This window comes from Thunnus maccoyii, chromosome 18 (assembly GCF_910596095.1).
Source record: "Thunnus maccoyii chromosome 18, fThuMac1.1, whole genome shotgun sequence".
NCBI classification, from domain to species: Eukaryota; Metazoa; Chordata; class Actinopteri; order Scombriformes; family Scombridae; genus Thunnus; species Thunnus maccoyii.
Window position 1 is genome coordinate 28,502,702 of NC_056550.1, and position 21,944 is coordinate 28,524,645.

The window sequence follows — 21,944 nt, forward strand, 5'->3', positions numbered from 1 at the left end:
TGAGATGATTAATGGGAGAGGAAAGAAGAAAAAAAAGTTCTGATTCACAAATCTGTTTTCAGTTTTTGGGCTTTTTCTCTAATCACAACTGAATGAAGCTCCCTTCAATAAGGTCTATTATACAGCGGCAGGCTGTGGGACGAACTTCACTCTCTGGCAGAAACAGGAACCATGGTAGATCATTTATATACGTATAATAAATCTTTGTATACAGTCAGTGGTCGGGAACGGCAACGGTTGCCATCATCCACCAGCTGTTGCAGGATGAGAGAAGGAGATCTTCCAGAAGGCGTAGGTTGTTTTTGTTTTGTTTCGTTTTAAATATTTTTATAATCCATAATACAAAAAGACATTTCTTGGACAAGTGGAGATGAGCCATTTTTCAGTCATGCGATCGAAAAAAATCGATTTTTAAAGACCACTTGTTATGCAGCAATTCAAAAAGAATAATAATAACTTGTTCCCACAAGATAATTATGTTGTGCGCACAAATTAATAACTTCTTCCCTCAAGATAATAACTTGTTTGCACAAGATAAAAAATATACAATCTTTTGGGACTTTAGGGGCTCCGTAGTTATCTCCAACAAACTTCTGTTAGGATGTTCGTAAAGTGGCCACGCCTGTAGGCTGAAGCCGAAGCAGCAGGGTTAAACTGGTATGAAAGTAATACGGGATGAAAGTAACGCGGCGATTTCCCCCCGAGCCCATACATGTTTAACATGTTTAACTGCATCTGTACATACAGCACACGACACTTACTAGAACCTCGAGAAATCGTGTGGATATGTCATACTTCCGCTGAGTTTTACCTGAAAAGCTGTTTTCGACCACGGTAAGTAATTTCACTCAAACGGTTTTTGTTTTTGTTTTTGTTTTTTTAGACGAGTTGTGTTTATTGTTTCATGTCATGATCATTTGACGGATTATTTAGTACTTTAACACACCCTGAACTAATACTAACTCTACTTTGATCAAACCACTGCACCTACAGTACAGGACAAGGATGAGGAATGTCTTACGAGTCTTTTGTCTGCACTGGTGCGAGGCATGTTATATCTGTCACAAATCAGACAATGAATAAAACAAGAGAATTTATTTTAGTAATACAGCATATTAAATGTGTTATTTTTACACTGTTGACTGTACACTAGCTTGTGAGCTGTTATCTCTAACACACCTCTGTTAGGATGTTTAGAAGTGGCAACTACAAGGCCTTGAGGCTGAAGCCAACATAGTACCTTACAGTGCAATGCCACTGACAGCTGCTAGATGCTGGCTCCAAAAAAAGAAGGCCTTCCTCCCCAAAAAAGTCCTGAGCTCCCCCGGAAGCAACAAAATTTTGAGTTTGTGGGGGTCTTGGAAAAAACAAGCATTAAGTATAAATAAGCATTAGTGGCCGGTGCAACTTTATCATCTGACAATAATGCACTTAACATGATTGATGGACATGTTCAGGGTGTGTTTATGTATCATGGCTCACGTGCTTCTGTTCTCTGCATAATTATTGTGCGTGGATTAATAATAATGATGATGATGATGATAATAATAACTTTATTTGTATAGCACCTTTCATACAAGAAATGCAGATAAAAGTGCCTCACAACAAAATAAATTGCATGCACCAAGTGCTTTAAATGAAAAGGACATAAAAGCATGTAAAAAAAACATTGATGTAACACAACATAAAAAATACAGTGAAACTAAAATAGATAGAATGCATACTGAATAATAATCAAAGAATTAAGTATGATAAGAACAAATTAAAGCATAGAATATGTAGAATGTATAAAATAAATATACATTTTATCACACACACTTATACACGCATGTGCTCACATGCTCACGCACACATACACACAGATGGGGGAGCAAACAGGAAGGCAGGAAGGAAGTAAAGATGAAAGTGTTCAGTCTATTCAAACTCCATTTTAAAGTCAACAGAGCAGAAGGAGGAAAACAGCAAGTCTGAGGCAGGGTGAGTGTTAATATTAGCACTGCAAATAATGATTGCAATGTAACATGGCACCATGGCTGTTGCAGCAATTAAAAGCTTGGCTTTTAACTTAATGTTCATATTTTGTTTGCCTGTTGCTTATAGCCTTCTTGTTTTTGTGTGACAAAAGCTATCATGATGTTATCCAGCTAAATTGATGGATTTGCTCACACACTCCTCAAACATATGCCACTTATGAAATCAAGAATATTGCTTTTCATGAAAGATGGCAGATAGTTGTTACAATGATGCTTTTTCTCATATTAATTATCATCTAAATATTTCTGTGGAGTTCTTCTCGGTAGCAGTGTTATGTATGTTAAATGTGTGTGTAAACAAAGCCAACAAGATAAATGGCTAACAACATAATCTAGCTTTGAGACACAGGCCTCAGGTCCTGTGATTCTTCATAGTTGTAGAAATGATTGGAAGATGAATGCAGTATATTGGAGAATGCATAGGGGCACTTTGACTACAGTTGTCCTCTCCACTTCACTCATTGATTTGATAACATTAGAGAAAATCATTTAACAGAAATTGCAATTGCATGCAAGCATAAAGAGATCCTCAAGTTTAAATAAACAATGAGTGGTTATTATTAAAGATGGCCCTGAATCAGTCATCAAATCGATTTCTGTACTTTTAGCTTTTTAACATACAAATATGTGATCTGGGTCCAAACACTTCCTCTGGATGAAATAACAAAATGTAACCATAATTTTTCTTGCAAGTATAGCCAGATAAAAGTATCAAACCACCTGTTGAAAGGCACCAGAATAAAGGAAATTACATCTACTCTGTTAAAAATTATCTGAGGGAGGAACCCCAGACCCACATTTTCAATGCTTCCTACATCCATGTGCGCCACACTGATTCATTAAAATAGAGGTCACAATTAAGAACGACATAGATGTTTATCTGATATCTGTTTGATGGATTTAAACCAGAATCAAAGTTTATCTTTATCATGGCTAGAAAACACACACGGTCATAGTTAAATTAATGTAAACTAATAAGAAGCTACTAAGTTGAGAGGTAGGACTGGTTTATTATATTGTGTGTGTGTCTCCAGTGTTTCTGGTTTACCTCTCAGACTCCTTAGAGGAAGAGAACAGACCAGAATTTCTAATTTCCAGCTGTCTGTCTATGAAGAGTGACCAGTCAAAAGGTGATCCTCCAGCCTTCAGTAATGAACTTGGACCCTAAGACACAAAGTAAAAGGCTGTTTTTACTCTAAACTTATGAAGATGATTCAGTGTTGAAATGTAATTTAAAAAAAACACCACTGACTGACAACCCACACTCTACTACAATCATCTCCATCAGTTATTAGTGAGAATCTGAAGATCTTCTGCATCACATTTATCCATCTAAATATAAAGTGGCAGCTGATGTGTTTAGCAAAGTTGTGCAGTTCATAAAAATGTCTGTAAATGATACAGTCAAACTACATGCATGCATCAGACTTTACATACAAACAAGAGATAAATGTTCAGGATTTGTGTCATAATCATTCACAGTGTTTACACATTTAGAAGTTCAAATCTCTTCTCTCACATTTGTTTTCAGTTATAGATACAAAAAGAACCACAGACCCCATATTCATAGTGTGTACTTTGGTTTTTTTGTTGTTTGGTATTTAAACACTTGTTTGTGAAAATGCTGTAAAAGTACGATATCACTTGAAAAGATGAAGGCCTCAAGGTGGGTTCAGCATTAGCAGTTAGAAACAAAAGGCCCAGTTCTGACACAAACACCTAAACTGTGTTTCTTATTTGCAGAACAGAAAATGCTTCAAAAGGTGTTGAAATCTGAAAACTCTTCATGCAGTCATCAAAATCATAGACTGAACATGGCATGTCTATATTCCCTTAGATCAGGACCTCCACCAATGAGGTAATGTTTTGACCCGTTTGTTTCTACTTTTGTTGGTTTGTCTGTCTGTCTGACCCTAACCCCCACCCTTCAAGGGACCCCAACAGTGCATTATGTGAATTGTGGAAAGGCCAGCTTTGATGCTTAGGGAGCATAGGGCCTATTAGGATGGGTAAAAAACATTCATAAGGAAACATAGGGCTGACCCCGACTGAACCTGCTGATTTATTTATCTTCTCTGGTGTCACAGAGAGCTCAAAGAGAAATACTATCAGCATCATTAGTCAGGACTAGAATGTGATTTATCATAAGTAGAGACAGACAGGAAGAATGACACAGGATGAAAAAGCCTGATATTACAGGAGGATAGTCACTGTGTTTCACTTGTTTCACATTTTATTGGGGAACTGCTGGGCTTACATATCACTTATATGATCACTTCCTTGACAGTTTTGCGTTCAGCAGTTAACAGTAGTTTAACTTTTAATTAATGACAAAAACACATATGTAGCCAACTATTAAAATCCTGTGGTTTGTCTTTTGTTTTCACAGAACAAAAAAAACACACATAAGTGCACTTTGAAACAAGACCCTCATTTTTACGCACTCTCGGTTGACAGCTTTCACACGAGCGTTAATGAACCATTCAAAACATGTAAAGACACCAGAAATCACTGAACAACAACAAACAGGTGAGTTGTGAAAGCAGAGGTCTAACTCGACTTTGTTGACTGTTGTTTAAGATTGAACTTTTATTCTCAACATTTAAGCCAGAAAAATGTAAATTTTAACATGTACATTTTCATGACAACTGAGAAAACTCGATCTGATAGAAAGCTCCAGAACCGCTACTGAGTAGACTTGTGGTAAGATGTTTTCACTGAAGATCCTCTTGTTATTACAGTAGAAACACAGAATGAGTTCCTACTGGCAGACAGAAACACAACTGTTCTTTAATCAGTGTTCTCTGATTTTACCAGAGAGCCAAGATGACGGAGATGGACCTCCTTAACGTTCTGGAAGATTTAACAGATGATGAATTTAAGAAGTTCAAGTGGTCCCTGAAGTATGAAAAGTTAGGCAACATCTCGCCCATCAAAGAGAGCCAGCTGTCAGAGACAAAGAGGCAGGACGTGGTGGATCTGATGGTGCATAAATATGAATTTGCTGGAGCTGTGGAGGTGATCAAGAGCATTTTAAAGAAGATCAGCAGGAATGATCTGGTGAGGGAATTGCCAAACATTGGCTCAGGAGCAGAAGGTCAGTCATAGGAAGAGAAAAACATGACATGACTTCCAGACAGTAGATCTGTGAGGAAAAACAGCCTATGTCTTTATATTTTTCATAATTTTAGATACAGTACACACAGTAAGTATTTGGACAGTTACACATACTCATTTTTGTTCCTCAGGTTCTGTGCTTCAGCACATTCAATTAAAAATAAAATAATTGATATTACATTAAAGTCTCACCCTTAATTTGAGTAGGTTTATTAAGTAATGGAACAGATACACATGAAGTCAGACTAAATGATCATATAACAACGCTGACATAAGTATGTGAACCGATGTCCACGGTAAATCTGGCGCTATCTCCTCCGCTGATCAACAGACACTATTGGTTGGTATTGGTTGAACTAGGCTGGTTTCATACCGTGGGTAATTTGGGGAGTTGTCATTTGATCATTGAAATTTTGTGGGTCTTACTGTGGAAAACATGAATGAACTCTTGTCAGGGGGGAAGTGACGTCATTCTGACAGGTGGTCCTACAAAGTAACCATTATTGGTTACTGTAATGGGGTTTGGGGATAGGAGAAACCTTATTTCCCCAGGTAGATTTCTCCTGGAGAATGTTGATTTCTCTGCCATAGTCATTTGTTTACAGTAATTATATGCATACCCTTCTTCCACCAACAGACCTCCATCATCGAGACCCCGATAATTCTGCAGGTCCCCGGGCTCCAGAGGCTGCAGAACTCGGGCATGTCCACAGAGGTGCTGTGTCTTCTGTGTTCAGTTAACTGTACAGTTCCTCAATAATTATTTTGTTAAGGATTGTTTCATGTTTTAAGTTTGTTCGACATTATCCCCACACTGTTTAAGTTAATTAGTTTCACAAAGTCGTTTTTCGCGTCTTTCAGTCTCATCTGGCAAGACCCGGTGTGCATTTACATGGAAGAGTTATTGGTCAACTGAACACTCACTGGGTTGTCGTTGGTCTTTGTTTATAGATGAATGTGGGTTGTAGGTAGAAGTAGACAAGGCAGCATTACTGAGGTGGCGCATCACTTGTAAACTTGCATGTAATACTGTAATGTATATAGTATGTAGGCTAAGCGCTTTTGTCAAGAAATCTGTCTGAGAGCCTATAGAAATGATTATTTCATCCTTGTATGTATAGTCCAACTAAAACTGAAACTAACAAAAAAGTATCTCCTAGATGTCTAAAGTTGGTTTCCACCACTTAACTTACTGTTTATTGAATTCAGACACAATCATGAGGTGAGTAAAAGTTCTTACTAAGACACACAAAGCATAACAGAACAAAAAGTCAGGACTAACAAACGTTTTCTATCAATAATACTGATAAAATAAGAAAGGCATGCTTCGAGAATAAGGTCAGTGTAGAGGAGAAATCTGATCACTGAGTTGTTGCATGTACACACAGATTTACAATAACTAGGTTACTACTGTGCGTGTTAACACGTTCCCCGATTACCAACGTAACCTAGTTTCTCTGAGTAACCTGGTTATATAAGCACATGTAAACACACTGATAGATGTTTAAATCTACATTTTTCCTCTCTTTCAGCAGATAGTGGTCTGCAGGAGGTTTTAGATATATATAAGTTAAGTCTGAGGAGGAGATGTCAGCATGTGACTGAAGGAACTGATGAAGCAGGAAGTGAAACCCTCCTCAACAGGATCTACACTGAGCTCTACATCACAGAGGGAAAGAGTAAAGAGGTTAACACCCAACATGAGGTGAGACAGCTTGAGACAGCTTCCAAGACCCTCCATGACACTCCAATCAAGTGCCACAACATCTTTAAAGCCTTACCTGACCAACAGAAATACATCAGAGTTGTTCTGACGAACGGCGTCGCTGGCGTAGGAAAAACCTTCTCAGTTCAAAAGTTCACTCTGGACTGGGCAGAGGGCTCAGAAAACCAAGATGTCAGTCTGGTGATTCTGTTTTCGTTCAGGGAGCTGAACTTTATCAAAGATGAGAATTACAGTCTTCTCATGCTGATCCATGAATTCCATCCAACATTACAGAAGGTCACAGCAGAACACCTTTCTGACTGTAAAGTTTTGTTCATCTTTGATGGCCTGGATGAAAGCAGATTTTCACTGGATTTCAAGAACAGGAAGGTCGTGTCTGATGTCACACGGATGTCATCAGTCAATGTGCTGTTGAGAAGCCTCATCGAGGGGAATCTGTTTCCACTAGCTCTTGTCTGGATAACTTCCCGACCTGCAGCAGCCAATCAGATCCCTCCTACATGTGTTGATAGGGTAACAGAAGTACGAGGCTTCACTGACGACCAGAAGGAGGAGTACTTCAGGAGGAGATTCGGTGATGAAGAGCTGTCCAGCAGAATCATCTCACACATCAAGACATCCAGGAGCCTCCACATCATGTGTCACATCCCAGTCTTCTGCTGGATCACTGCTACAGGTCTGGAACACATGTTGACTACAGATCAGAGAGGAGAGCTGCCCAAGACCCTGACTGACCTGTACACACTCTTCCTGCTAGTTCAGACAAAAAGGAAGAGGCACAAGTATGATGAGGGACATGAGACAAGTCCACAGGTTCAGCCAAAGCGGAAGAAGCACCAGTATGATGAGGGACATGAGACGAGTCCACAGGAGCTGACAGAGGCTGACAGGGAAGTCCTTCTGAAGTTGGGGAGGCTGGCGTTTGAACAACTGGAGAAAGGAAACATCATGTTCTACCAAAAAGACCTGGAGCAGTGTGGTCTTGATATCACAGAGGCCTGGGTGTACTCAGGATTTTGTACACAGATCTTCAAAAGAGAGTGTGTGATCTTCCAGAAAACAGTCTACTGCTTTGTTCATCTGAGCATTCAGGAGTTTCTGGCTGCAGTCTACATGTACCACTGTTACACCAGCAGCAACACAGAGGTACTGGAAGACTTCCTGGGGAAAAAACACAGTTACTCATCTCTGGATGACTTCCTTATGGGAGCCATGGAGAAATCTCTCAAAAGTAAAAATGGTCACCTGGACCTGTTTGTTCGCTTCCTCCATGGCCTCTCTCTAGAGTCCAACCAGAGTCTCTTAGGAGGCCTGCTGGGTCAGACAGAAAAAAGTCCAGAAATCATCCAGAGAGTCATCAACAACCTGAAGGAGATGAACACTCGTGATATCTCTCCTGACAGAATCATTAACATCTTCCACTGTCTGATGGAGATGAACGACTGCTCAGTACATCAGGAGATTCAAGAGTTCCTGGAGTCAGCGAACAGATCAGAGAGGGAACTCTCTGAGATCCACTGCTCAGCTCTGGCCTACATGCTGCAGATGTCAGAGGAGGTTCTGGATGAGTTGGACCTGGAGAGGTACAACACATCACTGGAGGGACGTCGGAGACTGATCCCAGCTGTGAGGAACTGCAGAAAGGCTCAGTAAGTCCATATGTGATAAGCATTTTAAATCAGTGTAGATTAGTAGTTTAGTTCTTCCAATATGAATAATAAAATTCTTATTGTTGTTAAAATAGTGCTCTCCCTGTTTATAGCTGAAATGTCAGTTATATTTAGCCACAGATGTTCTTGAGCTGATTCAAATGCTGAGAGTGCAAATAATGTTGATTTTTCAGTTGGTTGTGTTTATAGCTGTTAAGTTATTCAACACATTTATTCTATTTATTTCTAGTAATTATTGGATTCTACAGTTTTTTTCTTCTGTTTATATTCCTTTGGGTGACGATGCGTCATTCAAATCTGGTAAAACAAATGAAGGAAGTTGACTGAGGTTTTGTTACAGCAGCATTTTATCATAACATACAGTGCTGCTTGAAAGTTTGTGAACCCTTTAGAATTTGCTGTATATCTCCATAAATATGACCAAAAACGTGATCAGATTTCCATTCAAGTCCAAAAACTAGATAAAGAGACATCAGTTAAACAAATGAGATAAAAAAAACTAAGACCAAAATCAAACTTTTTGGCTTGAATGAGAAGCGTTATGTTTGGCGATGAGCAAACACTGCATTCCAACATAAAAACCTTAACCCATCTGTGAAATATGGTGGTGGTATTATTAAGGTTTGGGCCTGCTTTGCTGCCTCTGGACCAGGGGCCTGTTTTAGAAAGCAGGTTCAACAAACTCTGAGTCTAACCCTTAGCTCTGAGTTGATGAACCCCAAGATGGGAAACTCAGAGTTTTCGGATTCATAACAGCTCATCAGAGTCAGTTCAATCAACTCTGAGTATGTTCACTCTGAGTTAATCGTGTGCGTGATGAATGAAAAAAGCCATCATCAATGGAGCTGCGATACTATGAGTCACCATGGCAACAAGCAAATAAAAAACAGAGCCTACATTTTAATCCAGTGGACGTAGAGATATGAATGCATGTGTGTGTGGACCCTGCACTTTTATCTTTAAAAAAAAGAGCAGGAAAAGTGTCAATAAGTTAACACAATAAAGTTTTATTGAGTGTTGTCTATTATTTCATCATTTACCAGATGTACATTTCCTTAATAATGATAAAGTGGAATCTGACTGTGTATCAGGCTGTAGCGCTACATTACATTTTAAATATATTTTTATGGACTTATGGATGTGAACCTGACAGCAGGTAGCTAGCAATGAGAGATGATCTTTCTCAACTGTAACTGTTCACTCAGTTGAACTGAAAATATCCTGGAGTCAAGTTGAAAAAAGCGGACAGTAAAAATATTTTTCTGTTCAAGGTGGCCTCCTTTCATCCTCAAGATTAAAGCAAAACAAAGATTAAAAGTCTGCAAGTATGAGAGAGAGTGATGAGAGTTATTGTTTCATTGAAACACAGTGAGATACGATTAACTGAGTGGAGTGCTCTGGTAGCCTACTGGTTAAGATGCATGCCATATAACTTATAACATAACCAAGAAAACCCATTCAGCCCCGGGGCTGAATGAAGCTGGTATGCTCTCATCTCTGCCTGGGAGGCAGACCCAGCTCTAGGTTTTGCAACCTGAGTGGAAGTGACGAACGACTTGTCCAAGTCGTCCTCCCCTGATATGAGGAATCCCAAGGTGTCCTCATCATCGTCTTTGTAGTTCAACTCCAACATGTCTTCCAAAGGTAGCAGCAGCGTGGCTAGGTCCACCTGTGAGCCCCAGCTAGTGATAGTGCTGGTGCGTGGCCCGGCATCCATGTCTGTCCCCACCATCTCCCCGTCATCAACTTGCATGTTGCTGGCAGACAAGTAAGGCTTGTTATTATTCTAGCCATCTTCAAAGACTCTTGATGGTGAAGCAGGCACAGTGCCTGCATGAAGCAGGGGCTTCGATGTCCAGCCGGGTATGTTCCAGCCCGAGGCAGCATGAGCAGTCCTGGGGCCGGATGCATAAACAATGCACATGCACAAAAAAAAAATGCATACACCATTTCCTGCACATAAACTGGTATATACAAACACAGAATGTGCAGTGAGAATGTGCGCACGTCACACATTCTTCAGACTATGTGTACACATGGCAAAGTCGAGGCCCGGAGTCTCTGTCTCCTTTGGTGTGAGGGAGGGTAACATCCATCTTCGCTAGCAGGCACGCTAATAGAGAAGAATGGCAAAATAGCTGGCGTGTTAATCCTGTGGGAGCCGAGCGTCTCGCCAACCCACTTGGTATGCGAGTGTGAACGCTTGGTGAATCACACAAGCTACTGCAGTGGGTAGTCAAGACCATTGAAGACCTGGCCATAGTATGGCTAGGCAAAAGAGCACTCTAGTGTTTGGTGAAAGCTGGAGAGTCAAAGTGTACTGAGGTAGCTAGCGCCTGGCGCTGGAATGTTTAGCCGAGATAGCTCTGGTCTGTGGACAGTTAAGAGGTGTTTGAATGACGCCTGCGTCGTAGTTTAAGCTATTTAAAGGTAGGTGGAACCACCTGACATGGATGTTGCAATCACCAGCCAATCAGGTTTGGCATAGTGAGATAAATGCTTCTGAGGAATACCCAGGGGGTGTATCACATTGTGAGACATCAAAACAAGACTATGAATGAGAACCACAATGTTTGTGGTTTGAATTCAGTGGTGGACTTTTGTTACATGTCATTCCCTGTCTCTCTTTATACTTGTTTCTGGTTATGTCTTAACTGTTGCTTTCCATTAAAGGAATAAAGTGGCTCAGAATTTTTTTTTCAGCTGAACCACTGATGTGACAGCAAATGTTAATCAAAATGGGGAATGTCAAACTGTCTCATCATTAAATAAAATATTTACATTGAAGTAAATATAAAGTGTTCTTCATGATAATATGTTGTAATATGTGTGTCATGACAGACTTTCTCACTGTGGACTCTCAGCGACTCACTGTGAAGTTGTGGCCTCAGCTCTGAAGTCCAAGCCTTCCCTTCTGAGAGATCTGGACCTGAGCTACAATGGATACCTAGATGATTCAGCAGTGAAGCTGGTGTGTGCTGGACTGGAGAGTAGAAACTGTATACTGGAGACTCTGAGGTAAATACTCCAGCTGTAATTTTGGTAATGTTTTTTCTATATATTCAGTTCAAATCCTTCACTTAAGTTTCAAATGTTTAGTTCATACATTTTCGAGATTTGCCCGAGCACAAATCTGTAGAATTAAATTTTTTTTCATGAATTCAAATTCCAGTCTTGTTCTGTGTAAAACTGATTTCCAAGGTTTAAACTGAGGCTTCAGCAGTCTGAGTTACCCATATCAAGTTAGTATCTTTTGTGTCTCTTCAGTGTTTCTTTGCTGAGCTGCAGTGAAGGGATCGTAACTCAAAGAGGGAATTTTGTACTAAATAGTCTGTAACTTCGAGTTAGACAAAGTGGGTGTCTAGCAGACTGTCAAAGCCTAATATTAGCTTCTGCTGAACTAGTAAACTAATTTCCTACAGTGTAGCAGTGTTTGGAAGAGACCACTTCACAGTCAGCATGGACAATAAGAATAATTACTGCCACCAATAACATTTAATTACACATACCTATTAAACTACCCAATACAGGAAGAGGGAGGTCATGTAATAAACAATGAACAGGTTTTTAGTCCAAAATGTCTGATTTCATATTGATCCTCTAATTACAGACTTGACTGAGTTCAGCAGTATTTTATTAATCCATGTTGACATGAATAGATGTCTGAATGTTGTAGTGACATTTGGATGATGTTAGTACAAGGCTGACATTATGATGATCCACAATAACACAATGACAAAGTCCCTCTACTCATTTTAGAGAAAAGGTCATCGATGAGTACAAAGTAATGTTGAACTACACATTTAAAAACTGAACACATCTGATTTGATGAAACCACTACATACAACCTCTACATTCTAAACCTTCTTCAGCTCTGAGCAGATTATGAAACATTGAATAATTTCAAGCATAAACCTTGTCCCTTAAAGTGACATCATTTATTCTTTATTCAGATTGTGTTGCTGCAGAATTTCAGAGATCAGCTGTGCTTCTCTGGCCTCAGCTCTGAAGTCCAACCCCTCCCATCTAAGAGAGCTGGATCTGAGTGACAACTTCCTGTATGATCCAGGAGTGACGCTGCTGTGTGATTTTCTGGAGAGTCCAAATTGTAGACTGGAGACTCTGGGGTCAGTTCACTGACTGTCTGTTACGGTTGTTGAACTTAATGTTTAAAAACTGAACCTAATTTATGTACATACAAAACTTAACATCCATGAAGTGAATTTTCTTTTTTCCATATTTTCGTTTCTTACTGAACAAAGTTTAATCTCTAATAAAAGGGTGACTGATTCTTAAAGGAAATGTAGAAAATGTCCACTGTTAATTGTTAAAATAAATTCATGTTTAGAATTTTTGGTAAAGAGTCACATCTGTATACAAAAGATCCTCTCAACTATTATCTATAATATTTAAATATTTCTTTATTATATTCTTTAATGTGTTTTAATTAATAATGTCTGATCATTGATATTGATCCTTCAGAACACACACAAACACACACATACACAGAAAAAGAGAGAGATCAATGCGGGTGTTTAAGTATTTTTTATGAATCAGTGTTGACATGAATAAGTGTCTGAATGTTGTGGTGACATTTGGATGATGTCTGTAGAAGGCTGACATTATGATGATCCACAATAACACAATAACAGTCACTGTACTCTTTTTAGGGAAAAGCTCATTAATGAGGACATAGTAATGTTGAACTACACATTTAAAACCTGAACACATCTGATTGGATTTTTACCTACACAACAACAAACAAGAAAAATGGTTTCCACAGGTAGATTTCTCCTGTAAAACTCTGATTTCTCTGTCATGTATTGGCTTTTTACATGTGAGCATGTGCAGGTAAAGGACTGCAGGCAGAGAAAATAATAGCAGTGCAGCTGGATGAAAGCAGAGATCATTGCACAAAGTGATGTGTCCTCATATTTAAAATAAATCCATCTTAAGTCCAACTAAAACTGATACTAACACATAGCAGCCTGTAGAAGTCTAAATAAGTTGGTTTCCTGCACTGAACATTTAAATATTTGTTAAATTCAGACACTTTGACGTTTTGAGGAAGAGTTCTACTCTGTCTGTCCTCCTCTCACTGTGCTGTGAATCTGCTCTGATACAAACACTCATACCAAAACCACAAAACAAAGTCAGAAAGCAGAGATTTCTTTCACTAATACAGTTCAAATCCGTGAGCCACACTTCCAGAGTAAGGTCAGCTTTAGTAGAGAAATCTGATAACAGACCTGCTGCATTTACACAAAGATTTACAGTAAACAGGTTACTACAGCGAATGTAAACACTGATTGATGAGGACATAGTAATGTTGAACTACACATGTAAAACCTCGACACATTTGATTAGATTATAAATTGATTTTTATCTACATCATTCATTCTTCAGATTGTGTTACTGCAGATTGACAGAGAGCAGCTGTGCTTCTCTGGTCTCAGCTCTTAAGTCCAACCCCTCCCATCTGAGAGAGCTGGATTTGAGTAAAAACGACCTTCAGGATTCAGGAGTGAAGCTGCTGTGTGATTTCCTGGAGAATCCGCTCTGTAGACTGGAGACTCTGAGGTCTGACCATTTTTTACTTCGGTGCTGAAGTTATATGATGTGAAAGTTGCAGTGACACTAACCTACAGACATAAAGTTGATATTATGCTGATCCACACTGAGTATCTTAATGGTAAAGTCTATTTTCTTCCTCAGTGGTTTAGTCCATAGCTGCACATTTAAAATCTTCATAGAACCAGAAAAATTCTACATTGGATAATTCACTCTGAAACTCTTAAACTCTTGTTTTTTACATTAAATTTCACCTTCACATTTAAACCAAAAAACTCAATCAGACAGCACCAAATATAATATTGTGTATTTACTTGTTCCAACACTTTTATGAAGTTATGCAGTGTTTATACTGACTGAAATATTAAACCATAAGATGCCTGATCTTTTTTATGGTGACACCATTCTATTAAATGTAAATATTGTAGATATATTGAACACCCTTTTCCTCCTATTTTCCTAAAATCCATCCTGATATATTTGGTATCTTTTGTAAACGTTGGAATCTTGAGCAGAACCTGAAATAAATTTCTGTGGGTTCTTTTTACTTGTGTTTTGCTGCACAACATGAGTTTGTATAGATAGAGTCACTGGTGAAGCTGCAGAGTTTAAGAGGTTAAGTCACTACGTCTTTATTGAAGTAGCAAATAGTAGTACTAATGAGAGCTCCTTTTCACTGTTTGTATTTGACAGTTTTTAGTCAATTTTCTAAACCTCTACATTCTAAACCTTCTTCAGCTCTGAGCAGATTATGAAACATTGAATAATTTCAAGCATAAACCTTGTCCCTTAAAGTGACATCATTTATTCTTTATTCAGATTGTGTGACTGCAGGTTGTCAGAGATCAGCTGTGCTTCTCTGGCCTCAGCTCTGAAGTCCAACCCCTCCCATCTGAGACAGCTGGATCTAAGTGAAAACAATCTGCAGGATTCAGATGTGAAGCTGCTGTCTGATCTTAGGGAGAGTCCACACTGTAGACTGGAGACTCTGAGGTCAGTGCACTCACTGTCTGTTATTATTGTTGATCTTTGTTTAACAAGTGAACCTTATTTATGTACACACATAATTTGCATCCATGAAGTTAATTTATTTCTTCATACTTGAACTTTTTACTGAACAATGTTTAATCTGTTTATAAAAAATTACTTATTCTTAAAGAAACTGTAGAAAATGTCCGCTGTAAATTAATATTTATATTTTTTGGTGAAGAGTCACATCTGTATACAGAAGATCCCCTCAGCTAACATCTGAAAGAGAAATATTTCTGTATTATATCCCTTAATGTGTTTTAATGAAAAATGTCTGATCATTGATATTGATCCTTCAAAACACACACACACACACACACACACACACACACACACACACACACACACACACACACACACACACACAGGGGGATAGAGAAAGATCAATGCAAGTGTTTAAAGTAATTTTTATGAATCAGTGTTGATATGAATAGGTGTCTGAATGTTGTGGTGACATTTTAATGATGTATGTAGAAGGCTGACATTATACTGATCCACAGTTTCACAATGATAAAGTCACTTCACTCATTTTAGTGAAAAATTGATTAGGACATAGTAATTTTGAACCTGAACACATCTGATTATTATAAATGGATTTTTATCTACATCTTTTATTGTTTATTCAGATTGAGTGACTGCAGTTCGTCAGAGATCAGTTGTGCTTCTCTGGTCTCAGCTCTGAAGTCCAACCCCTCCCATCTGAGAGAGCTGCGTCTGAGTCACAACAAGCTGCAGGATTCAGACGTGAAGCAGCTGTGTGATTTTCTGGAGAGTCAACACTGTAGATTGGAGTATCTGAAGTCAGTTCACTGTCTGTCTGTTGCTATTGTTGATCTTACTTTTAACAATGAAACCTAATTTATGTATACACATAACTTACATCCATGAAGTTACTTTTCTTTTTTCCATATTTTCATTCTTTTACTATGCAAAGTGTAGTCTGTAGGTATAAAATAGGACTGATTCATTAAAAAAACTGTAGAAAATATCCACTGTTAGTCATTAAATAAATTAATGTTTATAATTTTTGGTAAAGAGTCACATCTGTATATGAAGATCCTCTCAACTAATATCTGTTTTAAATTGATCAAGTTTACTTTTTGAAGGAGAAATATCTTGTGTATTATATTTTTAAAGTGTTTTAATAAATAATATCTGTTCATTGATATTGATCCTTGAGAACACACACACACACACACACACACACAGAGGGACACAGATAGATCAATGCAAGTGTTTAAAGTATTGTTTATGAATCAATGTTGATATGAATATGTGTCTGAATGTTGTGGTGATATTTGGATGTTATCTGTAGAAGGCTGACATTATGATCGTCCACAATAACACAATGACAAAGTTACTCTACTCATTGTAGCGAAAATTGATTATGACATAATAATGTTGAACTACACATTTAAAATCTGAACATATCTGGTTGGATTATGAATGGATTTTTATCTACCTCATTTATTCTTTATTCAGATTGTGGGACTGCAGTTTGTCGGAAATAAGCTGTGCTTCTGTGGTCTCCGCTCTGAAGTCCAACCCCTCCCATCTGAGACTGCTGGATCTAAGTAACAACAAGCTGCAAGATTCAGACGTGAAGCAACTGTGTGATTTTCTGGAGAGTCCACACTGTAGACTGGAGAGTCTGAAGTCAGTTCACTGACTGTTTCTATTGTTGATTTTAATGTTAACAATTGAACCTAATTTATGTGCACACATAACTTACTTCCCTGAAGTTAATTTCCTTTCTTCCATATTTTCATTTTTTTTACTGTACAAAGTTTAGTGTGTAGTTGTAAAAGATGATTGATTTTTTAAAAATAAAAAACAGTAGAAATTGGCCGCTGTTATTTGTTAAAGTAAAGAAATATTTATAATTTTTGTTTAAGAGTCACATCTGTATAGAGACGATCCTCTCAACTAATATCTCTTTTAAATTGATTAACTTTACTTGCTGAAGGAGAAATATTTCTTTAATATATTCTCTAATGTGTTTTAATGAATAATATCTGATCATTGATATTGCCCCTTCGGAAAACACACACACATAGGGACACAGAGAGATCAATGCAGATGTTTAAAGTAATTTTTATAAATTAGTGTTGACATGAATATCTGTCTGAATGTTGTGGTGACATTTGGATGATATCTGTAGAAGGCTGACATTATGATGATCCACAATGATACAATGATGAAGTCACTACTCATTTTAGATAAAAGCTCATTGATTAGGACATAATAATGTTGCAGTACACATTTGAAATCTGAACACATCTGATTTGATTATAAATGGATTTTAATCTACATCATTTATTCTTTATTCAGATTGAGTGAATGCAGTTTGTCAGAGATCAGCTGCGCTTCTCTGGCCTCAGCTCTGAAGTCCAACCCCTCCCGTATGAGAGAGCTGAACTTGAGTAACAACAACCTGCAGGGTTCAGGATTGAAGCTGCTGTGTGATTTTCTGGAGAGTCCACACTGTAGACTGGAGGCTTTGAGGTCAGTTCACTGACTGTCTGTTACTATTGTTAATCTTAATGTTTAACAACTGAGCCTAATTTATGTACATACATAACTAACATCAATGAAATTCATTTTCTTTTTTCTATATTTTCATTTTTTACTGTACAAAGTTTAATCTGTAGTTACAAAAGATGATTCTTAAAAAAACTGCAGAAAATGAATGTTCAGAATTTTTGTTAAAGAGTCATATATGTATACAGAAGATCCTCTCTAATATCTGTTTTAAATTGATCAAGTTTACTTGCAGAAGGAGAAATATTCCTTTATCATATTGATCCTTCAGAACACACACACACATATCCGATCATGGTCCCTTTTGGGGACATTACATAGAACCTGAAACCTGAACACATTTGATTGGATTATAATTTTTTTAGTTTTATTTTCATAATTTATGCTTTATTCAGATTGAGGCACTGCAGTTTGTCAGAGATCAGCTGTGCTTCTCTGGTCTCAGCTCTGAAGTCCAACCCCTCACATCTGCGAGAGCTGTGGCTGAGTGACAACAAACTGCAGCATTCAGACATGAAGCTGCTGTGTGATTTTCTGGAGAGTCCACACTGTAGACTGGAGATTCTGAGGTCAGTTCACTAACTGTCAGTTCCTATTGTTGATCTTAATGTTTAACAACTGAACCAAATATGTACATACATAACTCAGACCCATGAAATTAATTTCTTTTTATCCATATTTTATTTTTTTTACTGTACAGTTCAGTCTGTAGTTATAAAAGATGACTAATTCTTAAAGAAAATGTAGAAAATGTTCACTGTTAATTGTTAAAGTAAATTAATGTTTAGAATCTTTGGTAAAGAGTCACATCTGTATACAGAAGATCCTCTCAATTAATGTCTGTTTTAAATCAATCAAGTTTACTTTATGGCGAAATATTCCTTAATTATATACTTTATTGTGTTTTAATGAATAATGTCTGATCATTGACATTGATCCTTCAGAACACACACACAAACACACAGAGGGACACAGAGACATCAACTCGAATGTTTAAAGTGTTTTATGAATCAGTGTTGACATGAATGGTTGTCTGAATGTTGTGGTGACATTTGGATGATATCTGTAGAAGGCTGACATTATGATAATCCACAATAACACAATGACAGTCACTCTACTCAATTTAGGGAAAAGCTCATTAATGAGGACATAGTAATGTTGAACTGCACATTTAAAACCTGAACACATCTGATTGGATTTTAAATGGATTTTTATCTACACAACGACAAACAAGAAAAGTGTTTTCCACAGGTAGATTTCTCCTGGAGATCTTTGATTTCTCTGTCATGTATTGGCTTTTTACATGTGAGCATGTGCAGGTAAAAGACCACAGACAGAGAAAGTAACAGCGGTGCAGATTTTAGAGAAAAGCTCATTGATTAGGGCATAGTAATGTTGAACTATACATTTAAACCCTGAACACGTCTAATTGGATTGTAAATTGATTTTATTTAAATAATTTATTCTTTATTCAGATTGTTGGGCTGCAGTTTGTCAGAGATCAGCTGTGCTTCTCTGTACTCAGCTCTGAAGTCCAACCCCTCCCATCTGAGAGAGCTGAATCTGAGTAACAACGAGCTTCAGGATTCAGGAGTGAAGTTGTTGTGTGATTTTCTGAAGAGTCCACACTGTAGACTGGAGTATCTGAGGTCAGACACCATTTTTTTCTTCTGTGCTGAGATTAACAAGATGTGAAAGATGTGGTGATACTAAACTGCAGACTTAAAGCTGATATTATGCTGATCCACACTGTTATTAGAAAAGTCTATATTCTTCTTTAGTGGTTTATTCCATTGACTGTGTCAGAGTAATGTTGAGCTGCACATTTAAAACTTTAATATAACAAGAAAAATCCTACACTGGACAATTCACTCTGAACCTCTATAACACTGTTTTTTGTCTTGTATATTTGATAGTTATTAACCTGTATCCTGTTGGGTTCAGGTCTTTGGAGTTTCTAAATTTCAGGGCTGGACAAAAAATGGATTTCCTGATTATTATTTGAAGGATCAGTAATCGGTTCTTGAAATCCAGAGATCAATCTTTGCATTGTGCCTTTACTCAGTAAACATGTGTACATGTGTACTGTGTTGTGTGTATGCAGTGGTTACTTGCTGTAAATGGTTCAGTTGGAGCAGGATGATGTGTAAAATGTTTACTTTGTTTAATTTTCCCACCAACTAATAAACTCATGACAACACTGGTGTTACCAGTTACACCGGACATTTTACAAATTAAGATATTCATCAATGACACTCATCCATTGAGCACTTACTTTGATCTTTAACATTAGATTTTTAGTTTAGTTATTCCCCTTATTTAAGAGTTAGTGACGGCAGGCTTCAGGCTGCTGCCAGCGAGTTGTCCTCCATATACATATACAGCTGGGCTGCGGTGCACACAGACAGGGATGAGCCAGAGGACGACTGCTGCTTAGAACTGGAGCAACTTGCCTGCCATTCGGAGGGAGACATACCAAGAGCAGGCTGAGCAGGCAGAGAGTGGGAGAGTTGTTGCTGAAAACAAGCACAGAGACCCGGGGAGACATGAGAGCAGCTGCTTGCTAACAGATAGCGTTATGTTTGTTTACAGCAGCAGGACAGAGAACAGACATCCCACTCTGCTACTTTTTGCTGCAACTCTGCTGCTGCAGACACTCCTGGAGCAGACACTGCCAGTTTATAATTATGGCGTCTGTCGTCCAACTAAGTATTGATAACACACTTGATACTTTACGAATTGGAGTTTTTTTATTTGAAAAATGTGGGCACTGATACACGTTTAAAAAAAAGGGGGGTTGTTTCCATAGAAAAAGCAAAGCTATGGTATGGGCAGTGTACAAGTAATGTAATATGTCCCAACACCATGTAACACCGGTAACACTGACTACCGCAGCAAACCTAGTCTCTACATGCTGGGGAGCTAACACCAGCCAGCAGCTTTCTGCAGGTATCAGACTGACACAAATACTTATGTTGACATGAGCAGACTTTCAGTTTCTGCTGTCTGTGCTCAAACTGATAAAGTTGAAACAACAGGTAGTGACAGTCCATGTGTTGTTTCATGGCATAGCATTGTTTTTTTTTAAAAATGTGCATAATGATGAAGCCCTTGCAAGTGATCAGTGGTGGGTAGAGTACTGAAAATCTATACTCAAGTAAACGTACAATTATTCCCATAAAAAATGACTCAAGTAAAAGTGAGAATTAACATTTGAGAAACTTACTTAAGTTAAAGTAAAAAAAGTACCTGGTTAATAAATTATTCAAAGCACAAGTTATTTTCCATTTTAATATTTTTAGGGTGTACAGGCCAGTGCAAAATAATGAAAAAGCAGCACTTGTTGAAAAACCATTTTGTAATGATGTAGAGCAGGTAGGTCAATCAAACAAATAAGGATAACCTATACAATTGAAATATAAACAACTTGACCACAGTCTACACTCAATCCCCACATTTAGAGCAAAGTAGAAGAGTAGAAGTACAGTTTAAAAAAAGGAACATGAAAAATACTTGTTCCTTTAAAAATAAAGAAAAAAAATGTAATATTAATTGGAGCTCTTTTTTCACTGTTTGTATTTGACAGTTTCAAACTGCATCCTGTTGGGTTCAGCTGTTTGGAGTTTCCATTTTCTAAACTTCTACATTCAAAACTTTTTTCAGCTCTGAACAGATTATGGATCATTGAATGATTTCAAGCATGAACTTTATCTTCTAAAGTGACACAGTTTATTCTTTATTCAGATTGAGGTCCTGCAGTTTGTCAGAGATCAGCTGTGCTTCTCTGGCCTCAGCTCTGAAGTCCAACCCCTCTCATCTGAGAGACCTGGATCTGAGAGACAACAATCTGCGGGATTCAGACATGAAGCTGCTGTTGAATCTTAAGAAGAGTCCACACTGTAGACTGGAGTATCTGAGGTCAGTAGAGCGTTCGAGCCAGTCTGTTCTGGTTTCAGCAGTATTGTATTAAACACAGTTAGAATCAAAGCAAAGATCCAGTATTTCCTGGTGAACCTCCAACCTTCTCAGTGGCTGCTTTCCCCAGTGAAGCTGTGAGAGGATACCAATCAGATCAGCCAGAAGCTTTTTGTGATCATGTGTTTGAGTAGATGTGAAGATGATGTTGTGTTGATGTCTGCAGGAAATAAAATTGGATTACAGCTGACAGCTTTACTAGAGACAGTGGCCCTCATCATCAGTCATACCATCAAATCTAATTTGATAGTGTTTGTTCTCTCATTTCAACACTAAAGAATT

The 21,944-nt window shown here is 38.0% G+C and overlaps 1 protein-coding gene across 10 annotated transcripts; it reads left to right on the forward strand.

The window, feature by feature from the left end:
* The first annotated feature begins 500 nt into the window (after positions 1–500).
* Positions 501–18,250, forward strand: LOC121884446 (NACHT, LRR and PYD domains-containing protein 12-like). Of its 10 annotated transcripts, XM_042393269.1 has the most exons (13): positions 1,639–3,891; positions 4,423–4,562; positions 4,704–4,736; positions 4,851–5,130; positions 5,788–5,865; positions 6,683–8,525; positions 11,388–11,564; positions 12,500–12,673; positions 13,953–14,126; positions 15,773–15,946; positions 16,629–16,802; positions 17,478–17,651; positions 18,133–18,250. In XM_042393269.1, exons 4-13 carry the CDS (start codon positions 4,860–4,862, stop codon positions 18,176–18,178), a joined length of 3,285 nt encoding a protein of 1,094 aa, XP_042249203.1. In that variant the 5' UTR covers positions 1,639–3,891; positions 4,423–4,562; positions 4,704–4,736; positions 4,851–4,859; the 3' UTR covers positions 18,179–18,250. The 10 variants fall into 10 exon arrangements, with proteins under 10 accessions (XP_042249202.1, XP_042249204.1, XP_042249203.1 ...); XM_042393268.1 differs by adding an exon at positions 501–834 and having other exon boundaries at positions 3,777–3,891; positions 4,423–5,130; XM_042393270.1 differs by adding an exon at positions 501–834 and having other exon boundaries at positions 3,782–3,891; positions 4,423–5,130.
* The last annotated feature ends 3,694 nt before the right edge of the window (positions 18,251–21,944 follow it).

Excerpts from the sequence above, each read along its gene's own strand:
- LOC121884446 (XM_042393268.1), top strand. The coding sequence starts at position 4,860 with ATGACGGAGATGGACCTCCTTAACGTTCTGGAAGATTTAACAGATGAT. Across the intron at positions 5,131-5,787 it reads CATTGGCTCAGGAGCAGAAG|ACCTCCATCATCGAGACCCC; the intron begins GTCAGTCATAGG and ends TTCCACCAACAG. Across the intron at positions 14,127-15,772 it reads TGTAGACTGGAGACTCTGAG|ATTGAGTGACTGCAGTTCGT; the intron begins GTCTGACCATTT and ends TTGTTTATTCAG.